Consider the following 14,584-nt stretch of genomic DNA (forward strand, 5'->3'; position numbering starts at 1 on the left):
ATTGCTTAGGTTGATAGATGTGACAAGGGGTGACAGACACCTGTGTCCCACAGAGCCTAACACATGCTACCTGGCCCTTCACAGAAAGGGTGTGCTGACTTTGGAGCACAAATCTCTTGGGACTGAGAGTTCCTTGCCTTCCCCAGCCTGTAACACAAGGCCCAGCAGTGGCTCTTGTACACTCATGGCCTAAGTGACTTTCCCAAGCCTGAGCAGCCCTGATGTCAGGCTGGTTTCTAGGACCCAGGGGATGATCCGGGGTGGTTAGTACAGAAGGCCTGTGAAGGAAGCGACTGGTGAGGGCCAGAGAGTGGACACACCAGGACACCCTAGACTTCAAGGATTTGCAGTGTAGTACTCCAGAGATGTGCCCCACCTCAAGGTCCCCAGCACCCCTGTACATACATCCAGGAGCTCCAGCTTCTTCTCCACCTTGCTCTGGAACTCCCCCACCACCACGAAGAAGGCTGGGTTCACCAGGCTCTCTGCTTCTGCTTCAGAGAAAGCTTTCCAGTCCAGCAGCTGCTTCTGCAGAGTGGGAGGAGAGCAAGGCAGAGCCTGGCTGCTTCAGGGCCCCCACAGGGCTGCAAGCGGCTCTCTGACTCCCTTTGGCTCTGCTCCTGGGTGGGTAGGTGCAGAACAGAGCTGGCTTCTAATCTCCGAGGTGTCTGGAGAACAGAAGCACTCTCTGAGGGTAGGATATAACTCCTGGGGCTCAGAACTTTTCAAAATACCTAGGTTTTTCATTTAGATACTTTTACCAAGCAGGCAGGGAGGGGCTGTTTGACAAACTATTTCCCAGATTCCAGAAACATCTGCTACTGTCCTGGACAGGTTGAGAATAAACACGCTACTTTATCCTGCCCAGGGTCAGTCGGGTAGAAGGGCCCTGAACACCCAACCTGGCCTCACAGGAAGAAAAAAAAGCCTCAATCGAGATTGATGGGTAAGGGGCAGGCAGAGAAGGCTGGGAGAGAGGGGGCATCAGGTCCCGCACACAGCTCCTCTCCCCAGGCCTGCAGAAAGGGAACCCTACCTTACAGTCCTGCACATGGGCCAGGCACTCCTGCCAGATCTTCTCATACAAGAAGCGGACCAGAGTCATGCAGTCCATGTGGTAGTTGTCTCCAGGGGCAGAAAAGGAAACAGGTCAAAAGTCAGACACTCTCCCAAGAAGAAGGGGAACATTAGAAGGAGAGTCGGTCCCTCAGCAAAGAGCTTCCACTGCAAAGATTGCTTGGAAGGTAGGGGCTGGTGTCTCCCTTCTCAGAGAGTTCCTAACACCCCAAGAGGATGACCTCATAGGAGGAGCTCATCTCTAGCAGAAGCTTCAGGCTCAGAGGGTCTTTTGGGACACAAAGACAATGGTGCATGTGAGCATTTTGCATCTGAAATGTACATTGCAAGCTCTAGTTTTGGACACGTATTTGCCAGCTGGTAGCACTATTTTTGAAAGGCTTTGGAACCTTCAGGAGGTGACACCTTGCTGACCGAAGCAGGTGGTGGATTTTTTTAATTTTCAGCCTTGCTCCTGGCTCAAGTGCCCTCCCCACTCCCTGGGCTGCTGTGATGGGTAGCTTGCAGCCACGCCTTTGAAATCCTCTAAACCCACTAGCCAAAACAGATCTTTGCTGTCTTTGTCTCCTCAGCAAGCATCGTTCACAGTAATATGAGTGATCAGTGCATGGCCACTGACCGCACTGGGCTGTGGCGAGCCTCAGTGATAGGAGGCAATAGTAAGGCTTGGCACACTTGGCACACCACAAAATGGTGGAGCCAATATTTCCAGCTTTGTGTCACACCATTTCCGCTGCAGTGAGCAGACAGCCAGAGAGGACGAGGAGACCCATGAGGGTGACCATGTCCTGAACGTATTTCCCAGCCAGGCAGCTGGGCTGTGGGCTGTGAGCTAACACTCTTACTGGGGACTGTTCTCAACAGTTACCACTTGAGGCTCAGCCTTCTCGCTGGGAGCTAGGGACTGAACTGAGTAGACATTAATTCACAAGGTAGGGGCCATGATCAGTCCTGTTCAGATCTCGACAGAGGAGGACACTGAGGCCATGAGATGCCTCGGCTTCCCCATGGTCATGCATCAGGATGCAGCAGGATTGGGCCTTAATCCCATACCTCCAACTGTAAGACTCTCGGGCCATGGCCATTGTGCCCATCCTGAGAGTTAAGCAGAGACTCTATATCTCCGTCTCCATGCTTGGGTCAGGGATCAGATGTCAAGGGTGGACTGGGCAGTGAGTAGTGGAGGGGGTCTTTGGGGCTCACTCATCCTAAAGTCCCAGGATGGAGGGGCCACCACTACTTAGACGCATGACTGGAGAGCTGACTATAGCAAGCTACTACTTGGACAGAGTTCTGGAAAGTTCTGGAAATCTCAGACATTGCTTACCGAGCTGCCTGTTCAGGGCAGTAAGAGAATCATACCACTCGGTCAGCTGGCTTTTGTTATAGTTGGGGGGGAGAAGGTTGCTGGGGAAAGAAGAGATGACAAGTAAGTCTTGCTTTCACAGAAATTGCCAAAAGGGCCTGCCAATAAAATACTGAAGAAGCTAAAGAGTCTGCTGGGATCCCCTGGTGCCCCAAACAATCCTTAAAAAAAGGCCTTTGTTATTCACAAGGTTGCTATCAGAAAGACCCTGAATGGAGCCTTCTACACAGCAGCCTCCCAGTGTTATGGCTTCTATCCACTCTCTAAAATGCCTCAGCATGAGGGCCAAAGCTGTAGGAGCCACTTCTTACCAGCCTCCTCTTCCTCCCTCCTCCCTCCTCCCCCCCCCCCCCCCCCCCCCCCCCCCCCCCCCCCCCCCCCCCCCCCCCCCCCGTTACTGCTTCCTAATGAGGACCAATGTAAACTTTCCATAGAAAATGGGCTGTGACCTTCCTTGGCCATTGGGGCCGTGGTGGCCAGTCAAGCCCTCAAGCACAAGGAGGTGGCCTGGTATGGATGAGTTCCAGGTGAAGATTTAGCCACATGGCCTCCCTACTGGACACCCAAAGGTGCTGACCCCAGTGGTCCTTCCTACACACCACACCAGATGGTGCAGAGGTGGCCATACCAGATGGTGCACAGGTGATCCAGCCTCACTTTTTGAAGGATCTGCTGGTTCTTCAGCATTTCTTCCAGCTCTTTCTGTACAGCTGGGGGCTCTTGGATATTCTCGCTAGCCATGAACTCACTGGACAGCCAGACCCCGCATCACAGAGGGGAGAAGTGGGAAGGAGCCTCAGGCAAGAACACTCTGAGTCCCATAACCCTGGTACACACCACCCAGGCCGTAATGACCGCCCCTTCAGATCCCATGACCCGGAACAAGATCCTCTCTTCCACTCTGAGCCTTGGACTATAACGTGGAGCTAATGACAGCACCCATCCTCATTGGGGACTTGTGAGGATGCAGGAAGATGACAGACAAAGCCCTGAGCATTATGGGATGTGTTCAGGAAGTCAGCTGTGGCCATTGCTACTGCTATCTGTTGACTTTTGTAACAGTCCCAATCCAGGCCCAGCAGGCTCTGTTTAAAGAGTGTCCCACTGGGGCATCACCGAGACCCCTCTGCAGGGCTATTGGGGTGCCTGTCGTGTGGCGGAGGCAGACTTGGCATCAAGGTCACATGGAAGGGCAAGGCTGAGTCTCAGCACACAGTGCAGAGGTGGGTCCTTCTCCTCCCCCTTTCTCCCACAGAGGAAACGTACACCTGACAGATATCTATCCTTCCAGGCCCAGGCCCTAGGTTATAATTCATACGGAAGAATGGAAATGTATAGACCATTACATAAACATGTTCCGATAATTCACACTGAGCACAGAGAATAGCTGTGAAATAGTGTTCATGGACAATGCAATCTAAAATGGTGTGGACTCTGTGGATCTAAAAGTTCTGAAGTCTTAGGGGTACCTCTCCTTCTAGGGAGGATCAGTGGTGACTCTTTTTCGGTGCCTTTCTCTATTTCTAACTTTAAATACAGGGGCATAGAAAACAACAGCATTTTTAAATAATGATGAAGGGGACAGGAAATAGCAGCCGGTGGCTGGGAGGGAGTTATGGGTGGGAGGAAGGACAGGGATGGCAGGGGTGTCACCGCTGACCTGAAGCTCTGCTGCAGGGCCTCTCTCTTGAGAGCCTTCCAGGTGTCCACCAAGCCCTGCCAGCGGTGGCGGCTGTCAAGCTCTTGCTGCAGGGTGGCCTCAGTCAGGTTGACCAACAGCTGGGCGATGGCCCTCCGGTTGCCCAGCAGAGCCTGGTTCATGGCCTGTGGCCAGAGGTGGGTAGGGCTTTAGACACAGCAGTTCTCCGGGCAGAGCAAGGCTCGGTAAGATGGGACAGGGGAGGAGTCAAGAGGGGGTTAGGCCAGGGCTAAGTGAGGCTGTGGTGGGAGGTGAGGAATGCTGGTGGCTCAGACAAGGCATCAGCTGCAAACCACAAGAGTAGGAACCCCAACCCAGAAATGTAGCTGCACTGGGTCCCTGCTTAAAAATGGGAGAGGTGGCGCTCAATTGACTGTCTGCCGCCTTTATAAAAATTTGTTCCAGAATCAGGGCCCAGGCATGTGCGACAGCTTTGAGAACCAGACCCAGTGATGGGCTGGATCCAGATCCAGACCTGGTCCTCCCAGGACTGATCATCTACGTGTCCCTGGCACAGGATGGGAACGGCCTCTTATCGCGCAGTACGACTCTGCTCTTTGCCCTGTACCAGCCAGTGTTCCCCCTTCCCGCCCCTGGCTAAAATGAGAGCGGCTTCCCCCTCACAGCTCCCAGCCCACCACATAAGCAAACCTCAGTGCTACGCATTTCCCAAGTCTTCAGCGCAAGCTGAAGGCCCGGCCTGGCTCAGAGGGAAGGAATTCCGGCACAGTTTTCTAGTGGGGCCCAAGACTTTGTGCCAGCAAGCGCTGTGTTGCTGGGGCCTAAGCAAGTATTTCTTCCCCTGCAGATCCACAGCAGGGCTGAGTGGGCGGGGCCACAGTAGAGGAGTCGGGGAAACTTGACTAGAAAAATGCACACAATAGGAGTAGCACAGGCCAGGTGGCAACAGGGAGGCCAGGAGGCACCAGGAAGGATGCACGGAGTCTCAGCCCAGACTGGAGTCTCCAGAGACACACGAAGTCTAAATTTTAGGATGGAAATTACTGTGCTAAGTGAGACAACCCACACTCAGAAAGACAAGTATTATATATTCTCTCCCATATATAAAAGTGAAGTGGCCCTCACTTTTAATGTGTGTGTGTGTGTGTGTGTGTGTGTGTGTGTTTGTTTGATGCACAGGTGTGGGGGTGAGTGTAGGTATCAATGATGCAACTAGAAAGAGGACCGTGAGGTGAGAAAAGAAGATGTCCAGGAAAGGGGAGTAGCAGAGCAGCTGACATGAAAACAGAACGGAGGCTAATGGGGTGGTGGGGGGCACAAGGCAGTGACGGCACAAACCGTGTTTTAAAACACCATAACCAAGCATGGTTTGTATGCTAAGTGAAAATTAAATTTAGGGGCTGGAGAGCTGGCTCAGCGGTTAAGAGTGCTATTGCTCCTGCAGAAGACTCGGTTCGGTTCCCACTCATGTTGGGTGGCTCACCACTTGTAACTCCAGCTCAGGGGATCCCGTGCCCTTTGTCGGCTCTGCAAATATTCACATACATGTGGCACATGCACATGGAGAGACATACATATACACAGAGAGACAACACACGAAGAGACACACATATACACACGGAGAAACATATACACACACAGAGGCACACATATACATACAGAGACACATATATACACACAGAGAGACATATACATATACACAGACACACACACATATACATACAGAGACATATACATACACACAGAGACATGCGTATAGACACAGACACACATATACATACAGAGAGACATACACACAGAGAAGCATACACATATACACACAGAGACACACATATACATACAGAGAAACATACATATACACACAGAGAGACATACTCATCTACACACAGAGAAGCATATACATATACACACAGAGAAACACAAATGTAAGCATAGAGAGACATGCACATATACATAAATTTAAAAATAAATATCTCTTTAAGAATACAGTTTTAAAGTAAGAATGACCATTACTGTCAAGACCTCTGCTGTCACCCTCCAAACATGTCCTGGCAAGGAGCACTGCTATCCCACTTGAAGACCTAAGGACAGCTAGGTCTGCACAATGCACCCCTGAGCAGTCCAAGCAAGAGTCCTTGCACACAGCAGAAGAGTCGGGCTTTACTCTGGAGACCTCGTGAACAACCTTGAATTTCTTACTTCCCAGCATCACAGACAGTGGTGGGAGAAACTGGGAGTAAAGAGACAGAGCCAAGAGGCAGGGGTGGGGCAGCCACAGATACCACCGGCAGGTAGGAGAGGCAGGAAGAATAAGGAAGCCAGAGCAGGTGGGACTGGCAAGGGTGGGAAACCCTGGGACACTGAAAGGTCTAAGACAACAACCCCAGAGTGTAGTGCCCACACACAGTAGCTGGGACATGGCCCAGTAAGTGATGGCTGAGTGTGGGCATGCAGCTATACAGCAGGAAACTGTGAAAGCATTCCACATGGCTGCTTTGAAATTTTGCTTGGTTCCTAACCAGAGAAGCCTACCTGAGTTACTTAGGGACACCACAGATGTGTCCTGCATTCCTGAGACACCAGGTACAGGATACCCTAGGCTACACTCCTCCCCACCACAGACCACCACTCACCATGGCTTCTTTATCTATCAGCCTGTATACATCAGGCTGCAGGAGGTAGGTGGTTTTCTCTATGATGTCAGCATATTTCTTCAATACGTCCTTTAGCTAGAGAGGAGAAGGCACCCCTGTGAGTGACTCTCAGTTCCTAGAGCACTAACAGGAAAAAGAAAGCAGCCCCGCAACCCTTCTAAAGAAAGGAGCCTACGTGCAGCCCACTTGCCTTGTCGGCTCGAGAGACCTCCAGGGCCAACAGCTCTTGATCTAACTCCTTAATCTCCTGCTTCTGCTGTGTGAATCTCTCAGCCGCCTTCTCCCACAGCTCCAGTAGTGTCTGCACAGGGGAACTGGGTCAGTCCAGGGGCTCCTAGAGAGGTAGGAAGGTCAGGCACAGCCACCGGGGACCCCTACCTCAATAGTGTAGTTCTCAAGGTCCGGTTCACTTTCAACTTTTTTGAAGAGCTGGTCAACATCCTCATCGGACTGCAACATCTTTTTCAAAAGAAGCTCCCCTTTCTCCAGGATGAGAGGTTCCATCTCCTGCAATAGACCAGGAGGCTGAGGGATAGGGCATTAACACCCTAGATAGAAAGTGGTCCTCCCTGTGATGGGAGGTACCCCAACATGTCTCAAGAAGGATTATTTAGACCTGGGGAGTTGAAGCTTGATAAGGAACCAGAGGACCAGGGCACCCTGCAGGATACCAGGCACAGTGCCTGTGTGGCTTGTGTTGCCACTTGACTCTCCCCCTCAGCAGCTGAAGGAGGGGCTGCCATCAGACCAGTCTGTCAGCTCCCAAAGAAACTCAGGACAAATGCCTAACCATGGCCCTCTTACTGTACCAAAGTGTCTACTTGGCCTCTAGGATCTAGTACCTGTGGCTCTTCTCCACACTTCTCACCACGCCCCACCCCACCCTTCTCAAGGCCTGAGCTTCGCTTCCCTTCCCTCACTTCTCTTTCCTAGAGAACCCTGCCATTTTGGCCGTCTTCCCTCTTGGTATTCCTTTCTTGGCTCCCTCTCTTGGTCCTCTCCCCTCTTTGCTCTCTCTCCTCTTTCTCTCTTTCATTCCCCTCCCTTCCTCTCATGACCCTGTTCAGTCCAGATGCCTCTGGCTGTACCCTCCTTCATATCTACAATAAAATCCTTCTCCTCAACCATGCCTAGGAGTGGTCACGCATGCCCTAATGTCATTGAGAGCCTGGAACTGGTATTCAACAGTCAATAAAGGAGTAAATGAAAAAAAAAAAGTTTACTTTGGATATGAAAGCCAAGGCTAATGGCGGTGAAGATGCAGTGACGGTAGGGTTGGCATCTAGTTGGGACATAATGATGACTGGAGTCTGCCCTTAGTGCTGTGGACACACAGCCAGTTCTTGGGACTCAAGACAGGGAGTCAGAGAAGAGAACTGAGAGATGCAGGCTCGCGTCTCAGAGAGAAGCATGGAAGGAATAAACGGTCTCATTTAGGAACCTTCCAGGTTCCAGTGTAGTTAGAGATGAGGTCTAGAAAGGGACAGGAGCCAAGGGTGGGGAAAAATGGAAGAATCTGTGGTGGGAGCCTCAGGCATTCGAACACTTGATCTCCAGTTGGTGGCGCTGTTTGTGGAGGTTTAGGAGGTGTGGCCTTATTGGAGGAAGTGTGTCACTGAACACAGGCCTTGAGGCCCTACTTCCTGCTTGCTCTCTCAGCTTTGTGCTTATATTTGAAGGCGTGAGCTCTCGGCTTCCTGCCACCATGCCTGCCACTTGCCTCGCACCAGGCCTCCTCACTGTAATGGAGTCAGCCCTCTGGAACCATAAGTCATCTTGGTCATGTGTTTTATCACAGCAGCAGCAAGATAACTAATACAGACCCCACACATGCCAAACTGTCTGGGCTGCATCCTTAAGATACCTTTGCCTCTCCATCGCTGCGCTTTGGAGCCAGACGAACTTAGTTAGGATTTGGCCCCTTTCGTACCTGTTCTGGTAAGACTCTGGGCCTCTCTGAAAGATGAGGTAAGAGTCTCTAGCTTCCTTAGGGGGATTCTCTCAGAGTGAAGAGAGCCTGCACTTAGGATATCACTGTAACAAGCCCCTTGAACACGTCCTCTGTGATTCCATCTATGCCTTTGTTTTGGTGTGACATCGAGGACCACCCAGGGAGAGAGGAGGAGAAGGAAGATTGAGGACAATGAAATCACACCTCACCACCCAGGGAAAGCCACAGAACAGAAGAGAGGGGAGCAGGGCCTCACCACCCCAATCTGCTCAATCTCCTTCTGAAAGCTCGTCAGTGCACTCAGGTACTTCCTCTTCTTGAATTCTTCTTGCGCTTGAAGGATGATGGAGCGCCTCTTCTCAGAAACTGCAGGGCCACAACAGAGCTGATGAGCCTGCCAGCAGAGAACAGGGCTCCCAGGGAGGCCAGCGTGGCAGAGAGCCGCAGCATGCAGGCCTGAGGTCAGAAGGCAGACCCCAAAGCCAGGCCAGTGTGGTAGAGACTTTGGAAAAGACGAGGAAGACCCTGAGTGCTACAGGGAACAAGGTTCAGACTCCCAGGCGAGGGTGAGGGTGGGGGTGGGGATATCGTACAGCCACTGAGCACCTGCCTACAGGCTTGAGGGCCCTGGGTTCAACCCCTTGTACCACAAGTAAGTAAACAGACAGCTACTGGGGCAAAATTCCCAAATGGTGTCTACAGAATGCGAGTGATTGTAGTTTTCTTTAAAACAGTTTCAGCCAAATGTGGATGGTGCATACCTGTAATCCCACCACTAAAAAAGACAAGAAGATCCGAAACTTGGGGCCGGCCTACCCTACTTAGTGGAACTGTGTTAAAAACAAACAAAGCAACAACAACAACAAAAGTTTTATAGATACAAATACACAGGCTTTTTTGATTTAAGGGAGTTCAGATCTGGTAAAATCATTATGAAGAGAAAATACTGTAAGCTGAAAATACATTTAATTATACCTAGTCTAGTGAGAATCAAAACTTAGTCCAGTCCACCATGCAGAATGCTTCCAATAGTCTACAACTGAGCAAAGTTCATCTAATACAAGCCTGTTTTGTGACAGAATGTTGACTGAGCTGAAATCTGTATTGAAAGTGCAAAGGAGAATAGCTTATGGGTATGCTTTTGTGCCACTGTGAGGTCAACAGAAGGCAAGAGAAAGCCAGTGGTGATATGCACCCTTAATCCCAGCACTCAGGAGGCAGAGGCAGGTGAATCACAACTGTGAGTTCCAGGCCAGCCTGATCAGCGCAGGGAATTCCAGTACAGCCAGAACTACATAACAAGGAGACCCAGTCTCAAACAAAACAAAACAAAACAAAAAACAAGCAAGCAAGAAGGAAATACAGTAAGGTGAGCCACTGTTAGCCAGAGAGGGACCATTTGCAGCAGTGTTAGCCAACACTAGTGTTTGCTTACCATGTGGTAGCATCCTTCTAACTATTGCACCCAAGGACCAACCCAGGAAACTGAGGCTGTGCTGTTACTCACCTTCTGTAATGTGCACAGCCCGGCTTGGTGGCTAAAGAACTAACTTACGGGCAGCTGAGCAGGATGTGAACCTGAACCCTCAGCCTCTAGCCCTGTTACCTGCTCTGTCTATCCAGGAAGCTGGACGCTGGCTGCCACCTGGGGTAGTGGGGCTGGGGCTCTCAGCATAAGGGCATGACTGCCAACAGGCAGTTGTACCTTCAGTTTTTCTAATCATGAAGACACAGGGCACCCACATGTGGATAGTGTCAAGTGACACATGTAGTGAGAAGTGAAAACATGGCTTGAGAAGCTGCATCACACCCAGTAGTGAGCTGTCTGTCCTTCCTAGGTATCGCCCACCGTGCAGCAGCCACTGGCTGTCGCTCCTGGGGGGAGTGCCCAAAAGTCATCCTCTGGGAAACTGAACAGAGGACCCCAGTGAGGGCAGCAGGAGCCCCTGAAGTAGAACCACAGCAGATCCTGCCATCTGGAAACTTCCCTGCCTGGGACAGGCCTGGGGCTGAAGGGCAGGAGGCTCACCAATGTCGTCCATGAGGCCCTGCACCTCTCGGACAGCAATCATGTCCTCCGTCTCTTGCATCTTTTCCCTCTTGGCTTGTTCCTTCTCCCTGAGGAAACAAGTGGGCAAGAGTTAGCCCTGACCCCACCCCCACCCAGGACGGCACGGGCATTGGCGACCGCCCAGGCTGCCTCCTATTCCAGAGAGCCCTGGAGACAATGTCCAGGCTCCCAACCAGTGCTGCTGACTCCTACCAAACAGTCCCTGAGGGTCCCTGGATGGAGAGTTAGGTGCCTGCTTCAGACACAAGCTGTAAAGCCCTTACCTGGCCAGTAGGGGTCAGGAGCTGGAACCATTGGAAACTAAGGGTCACAAAGGTGAACAGCCAAATAAAGAATAAACAAACGAACAAACAAATAAATAAATAAAGCTGTGGTTTGAATGAGAATGGCTCCCAGAGGCTCACATATTTGAATGTTTGGTGGAATTGTTTGGGAAGGACTAGGAGGTATAACCTTACTGGAGGAAGCATGTCACTGGGGATAAGTGTTGAGGTTTCAAAAGTCCACGCCATTCCCAGTTAGTGTTCCCCCACCTCACCCCTCTCTCTCTCTCACAGGCTTGTGGCTCAGATGGAAGCTCTCAGCTACTGCTCCAGCACCATGCCTGCCTGCTACCATGCTCTCTGCCATGATGGCCGTGGACTCTAACCCTCTGGAACTGTAACCAAGACACCATTCTATGAGGCAGCTGGAGCAAACCCATTTTCTGGGGAGGGCATGTAGAGCCATAATCTGAAGCAGAGCTGGACTCTCAGAGCCACTCCGTGACACCAAGGCCCCCATAGGGTTGGATCTAGGTGGGATGAGCTGAAATCTCTGGGTTAACCAACTTGGCCGGGGACAAAGGAGGGGGAGCACAGGGTGGGGGGACCGGTAGGGAGGATTGTGACATTGAGTCTGGAATAAAGTCTACAAACGCACCAGCTGTGAGGCAAGCACCAGAGACCCAAGGCCCCGGGCAAGCAGAATTTTCCAGCTGTCTCCTAATGAGTCCCACAGCTGGGATAAGACTACAGGTCTGGGCTGCAGCGTGAGCAGGGAACTTCAGACGTTGTTATTTCAAAAGCCACTGGCCCAAAGCAGTGAGGCAAGACCCTCCTTCTTGGAGCTTTATATCCTCACTGTCACCCACCCCCCAGCCTCCTGTCTCTGCTTCTCAGCGGCAGCTCCTCCTCCCTAGGGAGCTTCCGGGACCCTGCCCTCTGAGTGGTTTTCCCACTTATGAGGAAACATGACTGTTTGCTATTGTTGAGGAATCACGTTCCATGAGAGTTTGATCCCTGTACCCAGACGCTGGCCCTAGGCACCCCATTAGGAGAAAAGCATCTTTTCACGCAGATGTGGCTACCTCCCTGTTTCGGAGGAGGTACCCGAGACTCCGTTCCTATCTGCCACCATCTTGAGTCTTTGAATGAGGACCTGCGATGTCCTGATAGCAAGACTTACCTATAGAGAACCGGGTTTTCCGTGACCCAGTCATTGGGGAGGCTGTGCACCCACTTCCTCTGCCGAGGGGTCATTGTTTCCCCTTCAGGGAAGGCCACCTTCTTCATCATGGATGCCTTGACATTCTTTGGAGTCCCAGAATGCTCTGCAGCCCGCTTCCTGGTGGCTGCCAGAGCTTGAACCAGCTGTACCTGAGTGTGTGGAAGATGGGAGTCTGGTGAGAGTCTCAGATGCCCGAGCCCTTCGCGATTACGTGCCCATCTGAGAAGGACAGGTAGCTGCCACACAGAAGATGCTTTGCACAAAGCCTTCACCTCGACACCCGCCCACCACAGATCTCCTTCCCTTTTATAGACATGGGCTATTTCAAGGAAAAAGTAGGTAAAGAACTTTGAATGAAGATCCAGACTTAGTCTACACAACCATTTTTGTAGTCATTAGAAACTGGGGGGGAAAAGAAACAAACAAAACAGAACTTTCCAGTTATAGGAGATTGGCTGAGTAAAATTTCTTTGATGAAATATTAGGACCTTATTAAAAACAGAAATTACAACAAATTTCTTATGACCAGGGAATCGTTATGAGACAATGTATAACTGAACATATCAATTAAAGCATAAGTCATGGGGCTGGAGAGATGGCTCTGCAACAGCATTTGCTGTTCTTACAGAGAACCGGAGCTCCATTCTCAGCACCCTCTGGGCAGCTGACAGCCACCCGTAACTCCAGCGCCCCCTGCTGGCCTCCACCAGCACCAGGCATGCACACATACTCAGTCAAAACACTCAAATTCAAATCTTTTCTTGAAGCATAAATTAAATATTATAGGCAGGGGGCACTCTGGATACTGCCAGATCTACTGTCCCTTTCAATACATTAAACAAACCCACCTTTTTGCAAAGGAAAAAAAAGGCTACAACTCAAATTACAGTGTGCTTTTGAATTTTAAAAGATGGAAAAACAGCATGCTCAAGATTAAGAATAATAACTCACTTATAGGGAGCAAAGCCATGTGAGTAACTTAAGTCTGCTTTCTCGATGCTCTCACTATGTCTAAAGGTTATACAGGCGGCAGGATTTATGGCTCAAATTAGGAATAAAAATCCTACTTAAACAAGCAGTACACTAGGTCTGAGGCTTGTGGATTTCTTTTTTTTTTTCTTTTTCTTTTTTTTTTTTTTTTGAGACAGGGTTTCTCTGTGGCTTTGGTTGTGGATTTCTTTTAAGGTCTCGTTGGTCTGCAAGGAACATTCAAGAAGACAGCAATCTTTACGATAGACATGGCCAATGAAGCCATTAACACTGCAAGTCAAGTCCTCAATGGAGGGGACCACTAGGCACTCAGGGAGGTGTGTGAATATCCTAGTTGTTTACTATTATTATTTTTATTATTGTTGTTGTTTTGAGACAGGATATCTCTATTATGTAGCCTTGGTGTCCTAAAACTTGCTATGTACATCAGGCTGGCTTTGAACTCACAGATACACACCTGCCTCTGTCTCCCAAGTGCTGGGACTAAAGCCATGTGCCACCATGCCCAGCAAGACCCACTTTTTAAACAGAAAAATATGAATTTCTTTTATGTTCAACAAAAGATCTAGGCAAAAAAATGGTTAATTCTGATTGATTCTGGATAATTTTGATTAAAATTTTTATTGGAATCAAGTTTTTAATCTTAATAAATTTCCTGATGTAATACACAACAACATTTACTTTTAAAAACCAAAGTAATGTCAAAGCTCTCCTTTTAAAAATTTGGATCTTATAGGGAAGATCTGCGTTGTGGAATATTATTTTAAGATGTGTTACATTTGTTTATGCTGTGAAACATTTAAGAATGCAAAGATGTGTTACATTTGTTTAACTCTGTGAAGTTGTGTTACTCTGCGTGTCTAAAACACTTGAGCGGAAAGAACTAAGTGGCAACTAGCAAGGCAGGAGAAAGGATAGGAGGATAGAGAGAATAAATAGAGGAAGAAATCTGAAAGAAGGCGATCGAGGAGGAAGATAGAGGAGAAGGACTCCAGGGGCAGCCACTGCACAGCAAGCCACGGAGAAAGAAGAAAGGTATATAGAAACAGAGAAAGGAAAAAAAAAACCCAGAGGCAAAAGATAGGCAGGATAATTTAAGAAAAACTGGCAAGAAACAAGCCAAGATAAGGCCAGGCATTTTGTGGGGGCCCACATGTGACTCAATTTCCATGGAGTCATTTCTGACTTAAAGAAGTCATTTTAGTTCAAGCTTCCTTGCTCTGCTTTTTCCAGGAACCTCTATGGTTGTGAGTAACATCTGTGTCAGCCCATAGAAAGAGCATGTATGCCCAGATGAAAGCACATTTTTCTATTAAGATTTGGTTGG

General features: G+C 49.8%; 1 protein-coding gene across 3 annotated transcripts in view; it reads right to left on the reverse strand.

The window, feature by feature from the left end:
- The window catches only part of Ccdc180 (coiled-coil domain containing 180), a 51,545-nt gene that overhangs the window by 35,846 nt on the left and 1,115 nt on the right, over positions 1-14,584 (reverse strand). For all 3 annotated transcript variants that reach the window (XR_007594257.1, XM_050155885.1, XM_050155886.1), the window contains exons 2-12: positions 12,226-12,416; positions 10,738-10,826; positions 8,965-9,074; positions 7,136-7,264; positions 6,948-7,058; positions 6,737-6,832; positions 4,104-4,267; positions 3,072-3,191; positions 2,405-2,484; positions 1,037-1,125; positions 406-528 (exon numbers count right to left, since the gene is read on the reverse strand). Coding sequence is in view for 2 of the 3 variants with exons in the window: in XM_050155885.1 (XP_050011842.1) it covers positions 406-528; positions 1,037-1,125; positions 2,405-2,484; positions 3,072-3,191; positions 4,104-4,267; positions 6,737-6,832; positions 6,948-7,058; positions 7,136-7,264; positions 8,965-9,074; positions 10,738-10,826; positions 12,226-12,416 (1,302 nt within the window). In the remaining variant the exon portion in view is untranslated. The remainder of the gene's footprint in view (positions 1-405; positions 529-1,036; positions 1,126-2,404; positions 2,485-3,071; positions 3,192-4,103; positions 4,268-6,736; positions 6,833-6,947; positions 7,059-7,135; positions 7,265-8,964; positions 9,075-10,737; positions 10,827-12,225; positions 12,417-14,584) is intronic.

The sequence above is a fragment of the Alexandromys fortis genome, unplaced genomic scaffold (genome assembly GCF_014885135.2).
Source record: "Alexandromys fortis isolate MF-2015 unplaced genomic scaffold, M_Fortis_MF-2015_v1.1 scaffold_92, whole genome shotgun sequence".
Taxonomy (NCBI): Eukaryota; Metazoa; Chordata; class Mammalia; order Rodentia; family Cricetidae; genus Alexandromys; species Alexandromys fortis.